General features: G+C 47.6%; 2 protein-coding genes across 2 annotated transcripts; one reads left to right on the plus strand and one right to left on the minus strand.

The window, feature by feature from the left end:
- The first annotated feature begins 8,836 nt into the window (after positions 1–8,836).
- LOC128720315 (keratin-associated protein 19-2) lies at positions 8,837–9,739 on the plus strand. The gene is made up of 2 exons (XM_053813979.1): positions 8,837–8,900; positions 9,001–9,739. The coding sequence occupies exons 1-2, from the start codon at positions 8,889–8,891 to the stop codon at positions 9,301–9,303; spliced, it is 315 nt and encodes a 104-aa protein (XP_053669954.1). The 5' UTR covers positions 8,837–8,888; the 3' UTR covers positions 9,304–9,739.
- A 1,782-nt stretch (positions 9,740–11,521) lies between these two features.
- On the minus strand, positions 11,522–12,751 carry LOC128721117 (calphotin-like). Its single transcript, XM_053814840.1, has 2 exons — positions 11,740–12,751; positions 11,522–11,661 (listed from the first exon to the last, which is right to left on the minus strand). Exons 1-2 carry the CDS (start codon positions 12,749–12,751, stop codon positions 11,522–11,524), a joined length of 1,152 nt encoding a protein of 383 aa, XP_053670815.1.
- Between the last annotated feature and the right edge of the window lie 2,633 nt (positions 12,752–15,384).

The following is a 15,384-nucleotide window of genomic DNA, read 5'->3' on the forward strand; positions in this document are numbered from 1 at the left end:
AACAACAGTCATGTTACGTGGTTTAGTTTAGTGTAGAATTTTATTATAGTCTGTCTCGCGTGGTTTGAGATCGTTACGTTTTATTTCTATTTACCATCCGCATTATAGCCACATAATTCACAAGCAAAACTATGTTTTTGGTATGATTCTTGCTTCGTTTTATGTTGATTTTTTTAAATCTTCACGTAGATGTTAAAATATATTATTCGAACCGTGTGCCAACATACTGCATTGGAATTGCAGAGCACGATCGAATGAGCATCATAAGTAACAGGGATGTATGTAACATATAACGTTCCTACATATTACAATCCATCACTTGTTGAAGATGGTATTGGCATGTTCGAATTATTTTTTTTTGCAAATTATCATATGCATATGTTGCACGTATCCGGAGAAGAATTTTCACAGCGAAACACATGTCTTACCAAAGTGTTGTGTCAACTGCCACTTGAAATAATTGGTAATTTATTCTGAAACTAGAGTGTTTAACTTATTTAACACCAAAATATTATGCATCTTAGTTCAACATTCTCTGGTAACAGCCTGTCAATATCGAAAATGTGTCGAAAAATTATCAATTTTTTTTGCTAATTTTAATCTTTTTTCTCCCGAACTAAAAATCAAAAACTTAAAAAAACTTTTGAACTAAGATTCTTAATGTTGAACTACGATCTATAATATTTTGGTGTTAACTAAGTTTAACACTCTAGTTTCAGAATAAATTAACAATTTTTTAAAAATCTTAAATTTGTTTTTTGACTTTTATGCCGGCAATTGCCCACTGTGGAATGAATGTACTAAATATTGTGCATGGCATACATAAAACGACAACGTTAAGAGAAACTGCAATTGCACTGATGCACCGCGCTCACGTTTTTTTTTTCTATCTATTGTAAATAACCTACATATTTTGGCATTCATTTTCGCTTCCATTTGGTTGAATACATGATTTACACTGCCGACCTTTACATAATTTTGCACCCGTTACGTTGCATTAATGATGCCGTCATTCGAATAGCCAGCACGTAGCACATCCCAATAAATCAAACCCTGTCGCCTTCGATTGCAAAACTCTTCATGTAGTGAAGTGCAGCCCTTAAAGATCGCATCACAGCTCACTTGGATCACCCATCAACCGATCATCGTTCTTAGGGTAATAAAAACTACAGTTATTAATTCCCTTGAGCTAATGACAACCGCATGGTGATTGATCGTTGTTCGCGAGCCAGGAATCAATCTATCGATATTCTCATCTAAAATCATCTCACCGGACCGGTACCCACTGTACCTCATGTAGTCTCCAGACGGACGTACGGTTCCGGACACCGGCGAAGGTTGAAGGTCACCACCATGGGCAGAAGAAAATGATACCCCTTCCTCGCGGGAAGGAGATATATTTATTATTGACCTAACTCACAGGGCGGTATCGGTCGCATCGGTTTTGCGAATTAATAGCCTGCAATTGAAGCGCCCGGTCATTATCCACTCTCGATTTCATCGATTGTGCAAATACGACCGGGCCGGCAAGTCCGCTATGACATCAGCGTGGCAGATTAGGACACGACGGTCGATGCGGCCGGGTTGCGATGCAGCGATGCAACCGTCCGGACGGTTGCATTCCGCCGCTCATAGTTCGCGAACCAAAGTGACAACGTATGCCGAGGAATGTATCCGGTGGACACACTGGCCACCTGTCGTCACACTAACCTACGGTTTCTGCAGTCTTGAAACTCGAAAGTGCGTCTTCAAAGAGCCAACTGACCACGCAAGAACAGTGGTTAAGAACCGCTTTGATTATGTCATTTTGTGCCAACCAATCGTTTGGGCGTTCTTCGACCAAGCACGCTGGACGCTCAGGATGTCCTTTTGGATGCTGTCCCAGGTAGACTAATTCACTGGCAACGCCGCGATATTATGTGTAGAACGTGAATTGGGTTACGCCTTAATAGCTTAATCATTTCATGTCTCCTTTACTTGTGTTGAAAACCTGTATTTCAATTGATAATCAAGCGCGACTTTCACACTCAAAGAAATGTGAACCTACCTTTACCTAGAGACCGCCAAATCGAACACATCGCAGAACAGATGAAAGAAATGCATGGTCCGTTGGCCCTTTTACACTGCTTCATTTTTATCTCTAAGCGGTATGAGCTGGAAAACTAGTTCAGCTCGTTCAAAGCAGGGCGAGGTTCAGGTTGTAGTAGATCGACCGAAAAAACTGATCCGTTCGGTCAGAAGTAGGCTCGATCGATGGTTTACTTACCACGAGGCTCCAAGTCCAGCGATGCTCCATGTCTTATCAGAGCCCTTAGCCTGGCTTGTCCATAAATGAATGCTCTCCAATGTGGCAAAAGTGTGCAAGCCTATAAGCATGTTCTTCTTTGACCGTTTGCTACCATTTTCCTGATGCACCAAAGAGATTCAGAATTCCTACAGTGCAATGTGCGGAGAAATGTTACACTTTGTTCAACCATGCTCAGTGGATGATCAGATAAATTTATATCAAATCCTTGTTTGGTATTTGTATCTCAGTAAGCGTTGGGTGCAAGTTTTAAACCCACACGCCAAGAAGTATCATTATTTCATATAGATTTTGTATCTCCTGATGAAGAATTGCATTTGATCGAAGTTTGAAATTACGAAAATTCAACTCAAATTACGCACGGTTTGCTCTCTATTTTAATTACCCACAACAATTACCTGTTTGAGCCGGATCTACAGATGACTCGCTTGACAAATGGCGTTTGTTCCTTGGGGCACCGTTTGAGGAAACGCACAGCAAGATCTGCCGCCAGATGAGTTAACTAATGACGTGGGTTGTCCTTCTCAGTGTCACAGTTATTTGCGAACGAGCGCGCCCGTCCAGTTGACGGTTGACGATGAGGAGGATTAACATTTAAAACGTACCCTCCAGATGGAGTAACTTAATTACTGCCACGGTCTAACGGGTGAGGGTGTAATTTGAATTACCCAATTGATTGATTTCTAGAGCTTTCGTTTGCTTACTCCGTAGAACGCCGCGGTTTGTCTGTTAGAGCAAGTACGATCAAATGCGCATGTCTCTAATATTCTTTTCACTCCAGCTCGTGTAACAAATGTGTGGAAAAGATCACTAACCGCTCATGCAGATGAACCAACATAAAAGGGGCTTAAAGCTGCCTTCTCGGCTAAACTAATCGCAAGAGTTTCCCATCCAAAGGGTCCAAAACACAGCCCCCAGACATCTTTCAGGGCACCCGTCCAGATTCCCGGCAGCAACATCAACGTCCACCCTAGTTGCCCTCACCCCCGATCGGTCCGGCAATTACATTTTCAATTCGATCGGTTGCGCTATAAATAATTGTCGTGATTAAAATGTGATTCCAAACGAACATGGGCAAACATTTTGGCACAATCGTGCCCCGTACGTCGACGCCCTGATCCATCCACCGACGGTCCCCTCCGGATAGATAGCCGATTGTGGCGCCGAAATCGCGTTCAAACGTCGGCCCAACGTGGCGCAGACCGTTGGAAATGAGCCTCAGTGCAGCGGGTCCGGGATCGTGATCTCGGTTCGCTTCGAGCGCGAGCGGGAAAAAAACCTTGGCAAGATAGGGTAGCCATTATGAACGCTAGAACACGGCCGAAACGCCACCGGGTCTTCAATTACCACCGCGTGTCGGTTACCGAAGCACGCCGAGTGTGCTTTATTCATTTAACAGCTACCTCAGCCTCTAGAACAAGGGGCCACAAAGCTCGGATTTCGCACCCGCGCAAGGGCAGACCAGCGCCAGTTTCGGATTACGGCAACGGTGTGGCCATCTTCAGCTTCAACGGCTTCAACGTTGGCCACCGGTGAATAGAATTGTATATGCCCGCGCGATCGATTGTGCGATCATTCCGACACGTTGACGGTGGATCTAAAATGGCGTCCGGCAAAAGACAAATGTGCGCCTGCCGTGGCGGGTGATGTGGAGCAACGGCCCATCCGTGCGGCCACTATCCTTCACCTTTACTAAATGGCGCTCAAGTGTATTTTGTGCCGGCGTTGGCGTTCCAGACCGACCGTGGCTCGATCGACACCTTTTCCTTGATTAGAAATTATCGCCCAGCTGCCCCGGGTTCAGAGCGTTTGTTTGATTTGTGTGGTATCCTTAGGTGATTTGCGCATGGCCAATGAGCAGGCTCAAGCTGGCATTGAGGGCTCTCGATTATTGGCAGGCTTAAACGCAGAGGGAACCTGGTAACCGCAAGTGCGCGATTGATTTGTTACGATACAAGCCAGCATCGGTAATGTGTGGTGTGGTTTACATTCAATTGTTGGTTTTAAATGACGATAGCTCGTGAGGTTGATTGCCATCTGAGCTCGTGGCAAATGAATTACTATTATTATCAATTTCCCACCCAATTCCGAAAAGGTGCCATGAAACGATGCGTGTTTTTTTTGCTTCTGCCTATTGCAACATCCTTGATCAAGAATGCTTTCGATTCGATTATTAACCCCCATTAACAGGGGCTGGTGTGTGGCAAATGAGTCCTGCTAAGAGCCCGTAAAATGCCACGATTTCCACGGCGAGCCCCACCCAGCACGATCGACGTCCGAGAGCCTGATGATTAATCATTGCCCACTCCCAGAAGCTGGGTGGGAAACGTCACCATCGCTGCTGGCTAATGGAGATCACCCTCTCTGCATCGCGCACGCGATCTAGGTTAATTAAGTTACCGTTTTCTGACACGGCAGCTGATAAATGGCGACCGTAGGCAAATGTCTTCCATGTCAAATCGCGTCTAATCGCACCCGGTGTGATCGTCCATCGCTCCGTTTGACTTTCTGGCCAGAAGGTTGCCCTGGGGTGTGTGCTTAAATCCTTCAATCACCGAGCTCTCCATTTGTTGCCCAAAATCATCCCTTCCCAAGAACTTCAAGAGTCTCTGTGCCTTTGATCAATGGGCTCGGAAACGGCACCCGTTCCCAGTCGATTAGATGTTTAAATCTCAAACACCGAGATCCGGCCCGCAGGCGACACCTTCCAGCAAAGATTAAGTCTGTTCCGGCCGCCTTAGAACATGGCCGAGGCTGTCCTTCAGCTTTCATTGCTGCCCCCGTTGGAAACGTTGGAAACAATCGACCGCCAAAGGGCCTTCTAACCGCGTAAATGCAACGCACGGTTTCACACCTTCCGGCGGTTGCCGAGATGTCGATGTCGTGGAAGGCGCCACAAAAAAAAAACCCAAGCAAGGGAGCAAAAACGGAACGAGAAAATCTGCACCATTCCCACCCTGAATTGGCCCTGAACCGGGCTGCTGGGTGGTTGGTGGATTCTTATCAGCAATGCCCGCACGGTTTCGGATAGGTTCCCTGGAATGGTGGCCATCTAACAGCCACGGTGAACGTCACCGGTACGTCACCAGAGGGCTTTCTGCGGACGATTACGATGCAGACTGGCACTCGGAATGGCGCTGTGACGGAACACGCCGTGTTCACGGTTTGCCTGAGGTCCGATAATTACCAGCAGCCAGTCTGCCACCCATTGTTGGCCGTCTGGATGGTTGGTTGGGTGGCCAGTACGGTCAGTACGGGTGATTAGCAACCTTCCCGCCTAGGGAACCGTGTACCGTGGGATAGAGGAGCTTACTTACGTGTGGTTCGTTAGCCCTAGGGCTTAGTTTAGCTTACGGGCGGGTGTTAAAGTGTGACCCCGGCGATATAGGAGGCCCTGTGACAAGGGCAAACGGCATATTGTTTGCTGCGAGGAGGACCCACCGGTGAAACGCTAAATTTGCGTGCATCGTTGCATATCATACTGCAATTTTGCATCAACACATCATGTCTAATGTCACCGAGCCTCTCGAATTGACCCCTTTCGGGATTCGAGGGGTTTTATTTCAGAACCACTTGGGGAGATTTACAGATGTTGCCCATTAGTGTGACGGCGAGTGAGTAGTTCGTATGAAATGATACACAAAGCCACTAATTTCTCGGAAAGGTCGAAAAGCTTAGTAGGCTATGGGGTTCAGTAAAATGACGCAAAAAAATGGCGTGAGCAATAAGGCGTGATTTGAAATTTTTGGTTTTATAAACACCCTTCTCACGTGCTTTCATACAGTAGCTCCATCACATTTGCCCGGTATCGAACTGCGACGTATTTAGCTTCTCCTCGAACTGTTTTATAAGCATGTCCGAAAGCACGCGAGAAAATGTCCTTTTCCCGGGTGCCGCTTGGCATACCAAGCGATCGGTTAGTAACGCTTTTTGCCATCACACGACAAGTGGGGTGTTTTATCCTGCCCAACCACCGACCCCGCGATGGATAGAAAGTGCGATAATAAAACAAAAAACATAACCGCATAAAAACCCACCACCCGTCGGAGGGGTTTTCACCTCGAACTAGGATACACGTGACCGGCATGGATCGGGCGTTGTAAATCGAAATCGAAAATTACTTAAAATCCAACCCGCCAGGTTTCCAGCGAGACTTCCAACAACTTAATATGGGCAGCTCGCGTGGGCATTCATGGGTGCGTCTCGTCGTCTTATTCGAGCGCTTCCAAAAATGACCAGGATCGGCCCTCGGTCCGTGGTGTGAACGATTTGTGTTCGCCCTTCAGCCCGCACAAGGGTGGTGGGATGCATTTTGAGGGAACCGGCTGGCACGCGCGTTGCGTTTCCAACAGGTTGCTCCAATGCGTTGCATCATGTGCCGGCGTTTTGGTCGCTGAACCGGGTAGGGCTGTGGCCAGCGAGAAGGCCCAGCCGGTCACCTCTTTACGACAGCTCCCGGTTCAATTTTCTCAGCCACTAACCCACCCAAGACACCGACGGTCACCGTTGTCAACACGCGTGTTACAGTGTTTTCTTTTTGTTTTTCTGCTAACTTTTTCTTTCTTTCACCCACTTTCACGTGGCACCCGAGAATGAGTGCGTTTTTCATCCGTCGGATTGGTTGGGGCGCCAATGCACCGTCGTTAGAGCGATTAGACGACGCACTTTCCATGCGTTAGATCATCGTTTAAGAAAGGGGTTTGGTACGCGAAATGTTGGCCAGCTTTAGCCGGTTCGACCGGCGATGTGGCCACCATTGGGTGGCGCGATGTTTGGCAGGAAGCGAGCCGTTCTCGACGCCTTGCGAGTTGGTCTGTTTCTCACGGCGGCTGCACCGCGCGAACATTGGTCGGTTATTTATTGGTTTGTTGATATTTTCCATTCACACGTGCGGTTGCAATCCGGGCGCGTTCGTAAGGGTCGTGCGGCTCCGTTCTAGCTGGGGTGGTTTTTTATTTCAACTCATGAGGCGTTATTTTTTGTACCTTAAGCCACCGCGTTCTGGACCATGGCCGCGGGAACGGTTCGTTGCATTGAGAGGAAAATATTGGGTGGTGATGGTTCGCGATATAATATGCCTTGTTTAAGATCACCAAAGTGCTACTACCATGGCCTTAGCCGAAGACGAAGCTTTAAATAAGCTTTAAAGCTTTAATGAAAAGCACCTGAAGGATTCATATCGGATACTTCTGTTTCGATGTTTATTTTTCATATATCTTGTAAAGTAAAACGATGAACAGATACATGTTATCTTTAATGAAATAAAGGAGAGTGAAAATATTTACTTTGTTATATCAATGACCGCGATGCAATTATGACTATATTACACGATGTAAACATGATCGATTGTTTATCTCAAATGCCCGACTGGAAGTATGCTTTAGAATAATTGAGCAAAACCAACCATACATACAGACTCAAGTGTAAGCATTTGTTTGAGTGGCTAATGCTGCTGCTTAATATGCGCGTTATGATGCTGCATCACCCAACACACTGTGGAACGGCCAGCCGTTTGGGAGCTTTGAATAAGCACCCAATCCCAGGCACACCAATAAATAATTACCGAACAATTAATGCAATTCAAATGATGCTCATTAAGCACGCCATTTACAATTTTACACGATGACCTCTTTTCTGCAACCCCTCGATGGCCAACACCCGTGGGTGGGCTTCCGATGGGAGAATGGGCGGATAAAGGCGATAAATCCGCGATTCCGCGGATTCGACCGCCCGTTCCACACAATCGGTGGGTGCGTGTGGCGTCTATTATTATTATCATCGTGTTTTTTTCATCTGTTTCTCTTCTCTCCCCTTTCGTGAGCCATTAATTTTGATGTCTTTCAAACGCCGCTTTTTTTTTCACACCCGCACCGAAGAGAATGACAGAATAAATTCGCCACCGCCCTCCGAACTTTGGTGTGCCGGGAATTAGGAAACAATTGGGGTTTTTTTTTGTTGCTGTTGTTGCTGCTGCGCCTGTGTGGTGTGGTGCCACCAGCTCAATACGCGCGAATTATGCTGCCCAGATGCCTATTCTTCATCGCAGCAATCGGTGCAAAACAGAACAACCGCCCCAGCCGGTCAACCGTCTCGGCGGTGACCCAAGAGCGAATGACGCAGGCAGACAGCCTGGGCCGGGTTGAGGGGTGCTACAAACAACAACGATCTGCATTTGTCGATGCACTACCGATGCACTAACGGGGGTTCGAGGGTTGGGGAAAATTCGCACGATCCCGCTCGCGCCGGTGTGACCGAGGGCTAGACGAACCATCGAAGGGAGTGGGAAGTGTGCCTTCGTAACATGTGTGCGAAAGCGAGAGATGGGATGAGAGAAGCCCGAGTAAACCAAAAGGGTGCCCTGGGGTGCCGGTGCAACGAGACCCTATTTGCGAGGGGGGTTCGGGCGGAAAATTCTACCCCCCATTGGAAGCTCCGGTGCCTGGTTTTTCGTATAAAAGTAATGGCAATTTCCAACAACGGCATCAAACAGCAGCTTGCCATCACAGCGCATAGAACTGTCCCTCACAGTCTTCCACTTCGACTAGCTCGCCCAAAAAAACCAACCAACCAACTCAACATCACCATGAAGTCCTTCGTAAGTCTCTCCCATCGCTACTGCCTCCATCCAGTGCTCAAGTGCCTTTCCAGTGTGTTGTGTGCGTGTGTGTTAACGATACATTTCCCTCCTTGACCAGATTGCTCTGTTCATCGTCCTGGCCATCGCCGCCGTCTATGGTGCCGAGGAGTCGAAGGTGACCGAGAAGCGTGGCATCTACGGTGGACTTGGCTACGGTTACTCCGGCTACCCGGGTCTGGCCGGTCACGGATACTACGGTGGTCTGGGAGGATACGGTGGATACGGTGGATACGCTAACGGACTCGGCTATGGATCGCACGCCGGCTACTACGGATCGTACCCGGGATACTACGGTTCCCACTCGGGATACCTCGGTGGCTACTCCGGCTACCCGTACGGTGTGGGCTACGGATTCCACTAAGCGCCTTAATGAACTGCTCCTCCGGAACCGGTAATGTGGCCCCCTAGAGTGCATCCTTAGCCACCGCAGGATCATGCATTGATCTTGTGTTGTGTGAGAGCGGAAGCTATGTGGAAGCTCAGGATCCTGGCCTTCAGATGGCCTTCCCTGGATGCAGTTTGTGATCACTTGCGGAGGGGGGATTTGGTTCCGGTGGGTGGTTTGGCAATTGTTTTCCCCCGTGGTACCACCACTGGTGGAGTTTCGGCCCCATCAAAATTCCTTTCTTGACCCGACCGAATGCTGTGAATACTTTCGAAAGTATACGACTACCGTTATGCGTGTTTTATATTCTACTTTATTTTGCCTCTACTGTGTTATTACAACTACTCTTTTTTTACTTTAGTCTCTAGCGTTTGTACAGTACAATAAACGAAAGGAAACAAAAACTTTTACGTAAAAACAAACTGGTGTATACATTTACTCAAAAGTTATGCAGCAGCGTTGAGAAATACTTTCCACAAGTAATTTTTAAGATCAACATCCAATTTTCAGCCATTGTTTTCATTATTTATCGCATTTTATAGCTATGTAAATCTAATACTAATAAAAAAATCATGGTTATACCGAATCAATTGAAAAACGATGATGAATACAAAGCTGTTTTCTACTTGCATGCAATACTTCAATTTAATCTACTCTTGAAATTGAAAATATAAATTATTTCGACAACAAAAATGTTTCTTTTCGATAACTATACTCAACAAGCAAATTATAATGTATAGTGTACGTATTTTATTTTTCATTTCATTTGATTTTATTTTAATAACCAACTTTAATTTCCCAAGAATTCTTTCATCATTCTAGAGGGCGTTTGCATAAACCGGAAAAATGTGCAATTTCTCTTCCTATTACTACAATAGTGAGTCGAACCGTCGAACGTCGATTGATTGGGAGTATAATTAGAACTGTTTCATGAATGAAGGGGTGCATACTTTCTGTGCAAAAGCGAAGAAAAAAATACCGTACGCAGATTGTGCATGCAGATTGCGTCGTAATTGCTGCGTTAAACATTTTCCGCGTGTAGCGTGGCATACGGTGATCAAGGGGAGAGATATTTTCTCTCTCAAGTCTCTCAGGAAGCATCAAATGATCGGAATCGGGTTGTAGCAATGCTAGTCGAGTCAGAGTGCGGATGTTGTATGTAATACCATTTCAAGGCGGTTGAAGCAAGTGAACGAGACCTATTAGACGCTTTTGCAGGTTAAATAATGGGTCATTTAAAGTCGTGATAGATTTTATTGTAATTTTAATAGGCTATATAGAACAAGTTGAGATGCATTAGGCTTCAAACACGTAGAACTAACGATGCTCCAACGATGAACAAACTAAGGATGTTACGTCGTGTAACGCAAGCTTGCAGATATCATTACAAAACGCCCAAAACGTATGCAATAAGCATCACATGTAGCTTTAGATCGATTCATTGACTTTTGATAAATGTTAACTTTAATCACCAAGCAGTTCAAAGTGATTACTTTGCAGTTTGATTGTCCACAAATATATGTTACAACTTTTTTAAGTTCGAAACTATACATAAAATCCTACGATGGAGTGCAAACACATGTTAACCAACGTGCGTTTGACAACGGAACGCCAAACTCGCACGCGCACGTGACGGAAATAACTAATCGGAAGAGAAAAAGTTATTAATTTAATATGCAATCGAGGTGACTATCGAATATGGGGAGGAAATTATGCAGCATGCCGCATGCATATGAAATCACGCACGCCCTTTCGCTTCGTTAACTTTCCCACTTCCGCATCGTCTAGCATAGGGTGCGTGAGATCATCGCTTATTGTTTGAAAATTATTTAATTTGACCGTCCAAAAAATTAGGTGAAATTGATCACGAGGACCTGCACATCTTCTAGTTTCAGGTTACCTCTCACATGCAATTTTTTAAGCGTTCCCGCAAGGTTAACGCTTCCGTGTGTTGAAAAATGTCAGGCAATTGGGGTTCGTCGCTTACTTTTGCTCGTTGAAGTCTTTTGAATCGACGAACGAAACTAACTCAAAATAGCACAGTAAAACACCGCTTTTATGTCGAATTAATGGTCGGAAAATAATTTATTCGTTTTAAATAAGCGCACACGCTTCTAACACACAGTTAAACTACACATCTCGTAACAAAACAATATACTGGTTAACCTACGACTAATGGCGCTCGGCGGGCCGTCTACTTCTTTTTCTTCTGGTATCCGTTGTGCGTGATGTCGACGTCGTAGCTCGATGGTCCCGTGTATCGGCCGTGGTTCGAGGCGACATCGTACGGCTGTCCGTTAAACGCACCGCTTCCATCCTGCTGGTGGAGAGATCCTGCGAAAAACGACAGTGTCTCCGAAATAAGTGATCCACCTCGTCAAAGGGATGAGATCAACCAGCGTCGCTACCTACCCTGATCGAGATCCAGCAAGGACTGGTGATGGGATGTCTGCTGATCGTGCAGTATCGGTGCTGGTGTACTGCTGATGGCGTAGAATTGTCCCTGAGGGGTCGCGTACGATGGAAGATACGCGTTCGATGGTGGTGTCGGTGTTGGTGGAGCGGGTTGATTCACAACGACGGGACGCCACGGTGCCTGCGTCACTTGTGTCGTGCCAGTGGTCAGTGTGGTAGCGATGGCTGGTGTAACGCCACTTGCACTTCCGGTGGCCACGGGGACACCTACGAATTGTGGCTGCACGTTCGAAACGGCGATGGTTTGTCCGGGATTGTACACCCCGGCCGGAAGTAGTCCTCCGTTCGGAACCACCGTCGAAAAGGCCGTATAAAAGGGTTTCTGCACGACGACCGGAACCTTGGCGGATACGTCCGGTTGCACTGGAACCGCCACTGGGATGAGCGGCTTTTGTGGGTACGTGGCGAAGAACGTTTGCTGGGTGTTTCCGGTCGCGGCCGGAAGTCCCAACGGCACGTACGCCTGTGGGTAAGCGGCAGCGGCAGCAGCTGGGAGTCCAGCAGGGACTGGGTATGCAGGAAGAGCCGGTGCCACCGGTGCAGGAGCCAGTGGGGTGTATCCAGGTGCTAGGGGTGGCGCAAACCCGGCCAATGGCTTAACCGGTGCAACACCAAATCCAGGATAAAGACCCGCACCGTAAACGGTAGGATAGCGCGGGAAGTTACGCTGGTAGGAGGTGACACTTGCACCACCCGGAAAGAGAGCGTAACCGGGTGGCAAAACACCACCCAACGAGCCTTTGTGGAGTAGTCCGGGGAACCTTGCGTACGGGCTAGGATGATAGCCTTTGTGCAGTGCTGGCGCAGCGTGGAAAGGAAGAACGGCGTGTCCTGCGTAACCGTGCAGCCCGTGATAAATGCCTCGTTTTTTCTTCTTCTGTAAAGCGGACGTCGGGTCTAATGTGACCAACGCGACCAGAAGCAACACTAGCACCAACTTTCGGCTCATTTTGGCCCAGTCCCCAGACTGTCGGATGAGTTAATACAGTAGAATCTAACACTGCGACTTATCACACCACCGATCACACACACGCACACGATCACTCACGCACGCAAGGAGTAGACGAACACCCCCGAAAAACACCAAGTGGCAAATGGTGGAAAATTGGATGACCTACCCGAAGGCCAGCTGCACAGTGAGCCGGCTTTGCTCCCGGTGGGTCATATTTATAACGCGATCCACCATTTTCCCTGCGATCAGATGGACCCGAGGTGTTGCTTGAACCGTGAGGGTGGCTTCCCTACCAAGCGGGGACCATCTTCCCTTCTCATTCGCGAGTCCCCGGTTCTGCTCTACCCTGTACGATATGAAACGAAAAGAAAAGTGACCGTTCGGTGCATGCCAAGTGTTTAGCCGTCGACTGAACCACACAGGCGGTTGTGCGGGTGGACGTGCGTGTGTGTTTAATTTTCACCGTGAATCCGCCCATTTGCCCGCTGGTACGTGCCCTGAGTGCCGAAGGAGCTCGACGGACACATTCCGGCAACCGGATCAAGCTCGGCAAGCATTCCAGCTGGAGTAGCATAAACGGACGGAACGGACACTTTGCATACCCGTGAATGGAGCGGCAGCGTGTTTGGTTGGGTGCATCGGCCGGTGCATCGGCCAAAACCGTGTCTGGAAGGTGCAAAACTCGCTCATCCCATCACACCACCTTTCGGAAGGGGATGTTGTAATGTTGAAGTTGCATTTTGGTGACGATTTCCGCACACCGATCGTGTGTTGCTGAGACAAGCGCCCTGGCGCATCAGCTGGTCGCTTCCACTTGCGAGCAGCGATCGATTTCAGGCGGTGGTGATCGCTCGCATGCGGAATCGTTTCGTTTTTTCGGCCATTTCGCAACGTTGTTTGGGCTGTTGGGAAGTGATTTATATTTAAATTGATTCACCACGCCGGGTAGATTGACTGCCACAGTTCCTCCGCCTCGACCACGGCTAGGTCACAAGTTTATTATCCCGATGGCAAGTTGTCGAAACGTTGCGTAAGGTGCAGTTACTCGTGCAGTATCGAACATTAAGCAGGCGCGCCATCAATGTCAGATTTATGTATGGCTCTGATGAAGCTACTCCCGGCGTGGCTTTTTTTTTAAACGGCAATAAAACAAGCAGTCGATAAGCCAATGTTTTATGGCTTGCGTACGACGGTTTGATAATTTTAAATCAATTGATTAGCGCTCAATTAGAGGAATTAAAACATTGCTGTCATTCGAAGTGGCCATTTGATCAACCGATCGGAACAATAGAAAGCTATTAGAGTGAGCAATGCTCTGTGAAAAGGCGTTGAACACGTGAAAATTGAATTCTTTATAGCCACAAATCCGCATTTCCTTTTCCACTGATCGACTTCTTACCACAAATTTTGCAAGTCAGTGTGACGACATTCCTTAATTCGGTTCTCCTCCTGTTTGCTTTTATTTTTAGACAAACGTGTAAGACCTTGCGAAGAAAACCGAAAGTTTTGGGCTGTTTCCCAACGTGAATACAAAATCGCCTCACGTCACTTCATGCGCTTTTTTGCTGTCGCCGCGTTTTGTCTCTCCGCATCCTTGAAGCTCCAGAACCTGCAGCCAACTCTTTTCATGCCGATCGCTCAGAATGCAGTTCACCCAGGCTGTGCGCCAGAAAAAAACCAACACCGTCGCCTTTCCTATGCATTTCCGCCGACACAGACACGCGGGTTTCAAGGAGAGGAAAGAGAAACCATCGCCCAAAAAATCGTATGCTTTCACTTTCACGCTCGCTTTGAATGGACGGATTTGCCCTGGCCTCCGTGAGTCATGTGCGGGTTCCGATGGTGAACCAATTCCTGTCCTGGCCCGAGGAACAGACCGGTGCATTCAGGGTCACTGTGGTGAGTCCTTGCCGGGTGTTCCATGGTAGAACGGTTCTCTCGATTTGGAGCGTTGCTTGCTGCTTTATTTACTCGCGCCCGTCAACGGTCGGGTTGGGGATGTGAAAGTTATCGTGCCGGTTTAAAATTGTGCCCGGCTCGGAAACGTTTTGGAGCGCTAGATAGGGAGTGATAATGAAAGAAACAAAAAACGCAAGAGCCTCATTAATCCATCACGGTGAAGCGGGACACCGATCAGGGACGTGATCGTGCAGGTGATTTGATCTGAACGTTTAGCCGACCCGAAATTAGTTCTACAACCGTGAGGCGTATATGCAAAGAAAGGCAGAAAAAATCACGCCTCCGTCGGTCGTTACGGATCGATGTTGACGAGCGTCTGGTGGTTGACCATGAATTCGCATAAAAACCGGATCCAGGGTGGGCTGGCCGGGTGGACGCCCGCGTGCAACGCACTTGCATCGATCTGACACATAATGCGGTGGCCACCGTGCAGCCTGACCGGCTCGACTAGTGTTTGGGCGCTACCGAACTGTTGGGAGGGTGAAACGAAAAGACACCTAGCCGGCAAGAGCAAACGGATGTGGCTGACTAGCGTTTGATGGTAGTATGAAAAAAGCTCATTTTATTTTCAACCAAATATTTATGTTCAAAATTCTCCGCTAAAAATGACACTTTCGTTTCTCTGCATGCTCGATATCTCTGGGGGCACACGTTTCCTTTCGACTGGACTT

The sequence above is a fragment of the Anopheles nili genome, chromosome 2, assembly GCF_943737925.1.
Source record: "Anopheles nili chromosome 2, idAnoNiliSN_F5_01, whole genome shotgun sequence".
Lineage (NCBI taxonomy): Eukaryota > Metazoa > Arthropoda > Insecta > Diptera > Culicidae > Anopheles > Anopheles nili.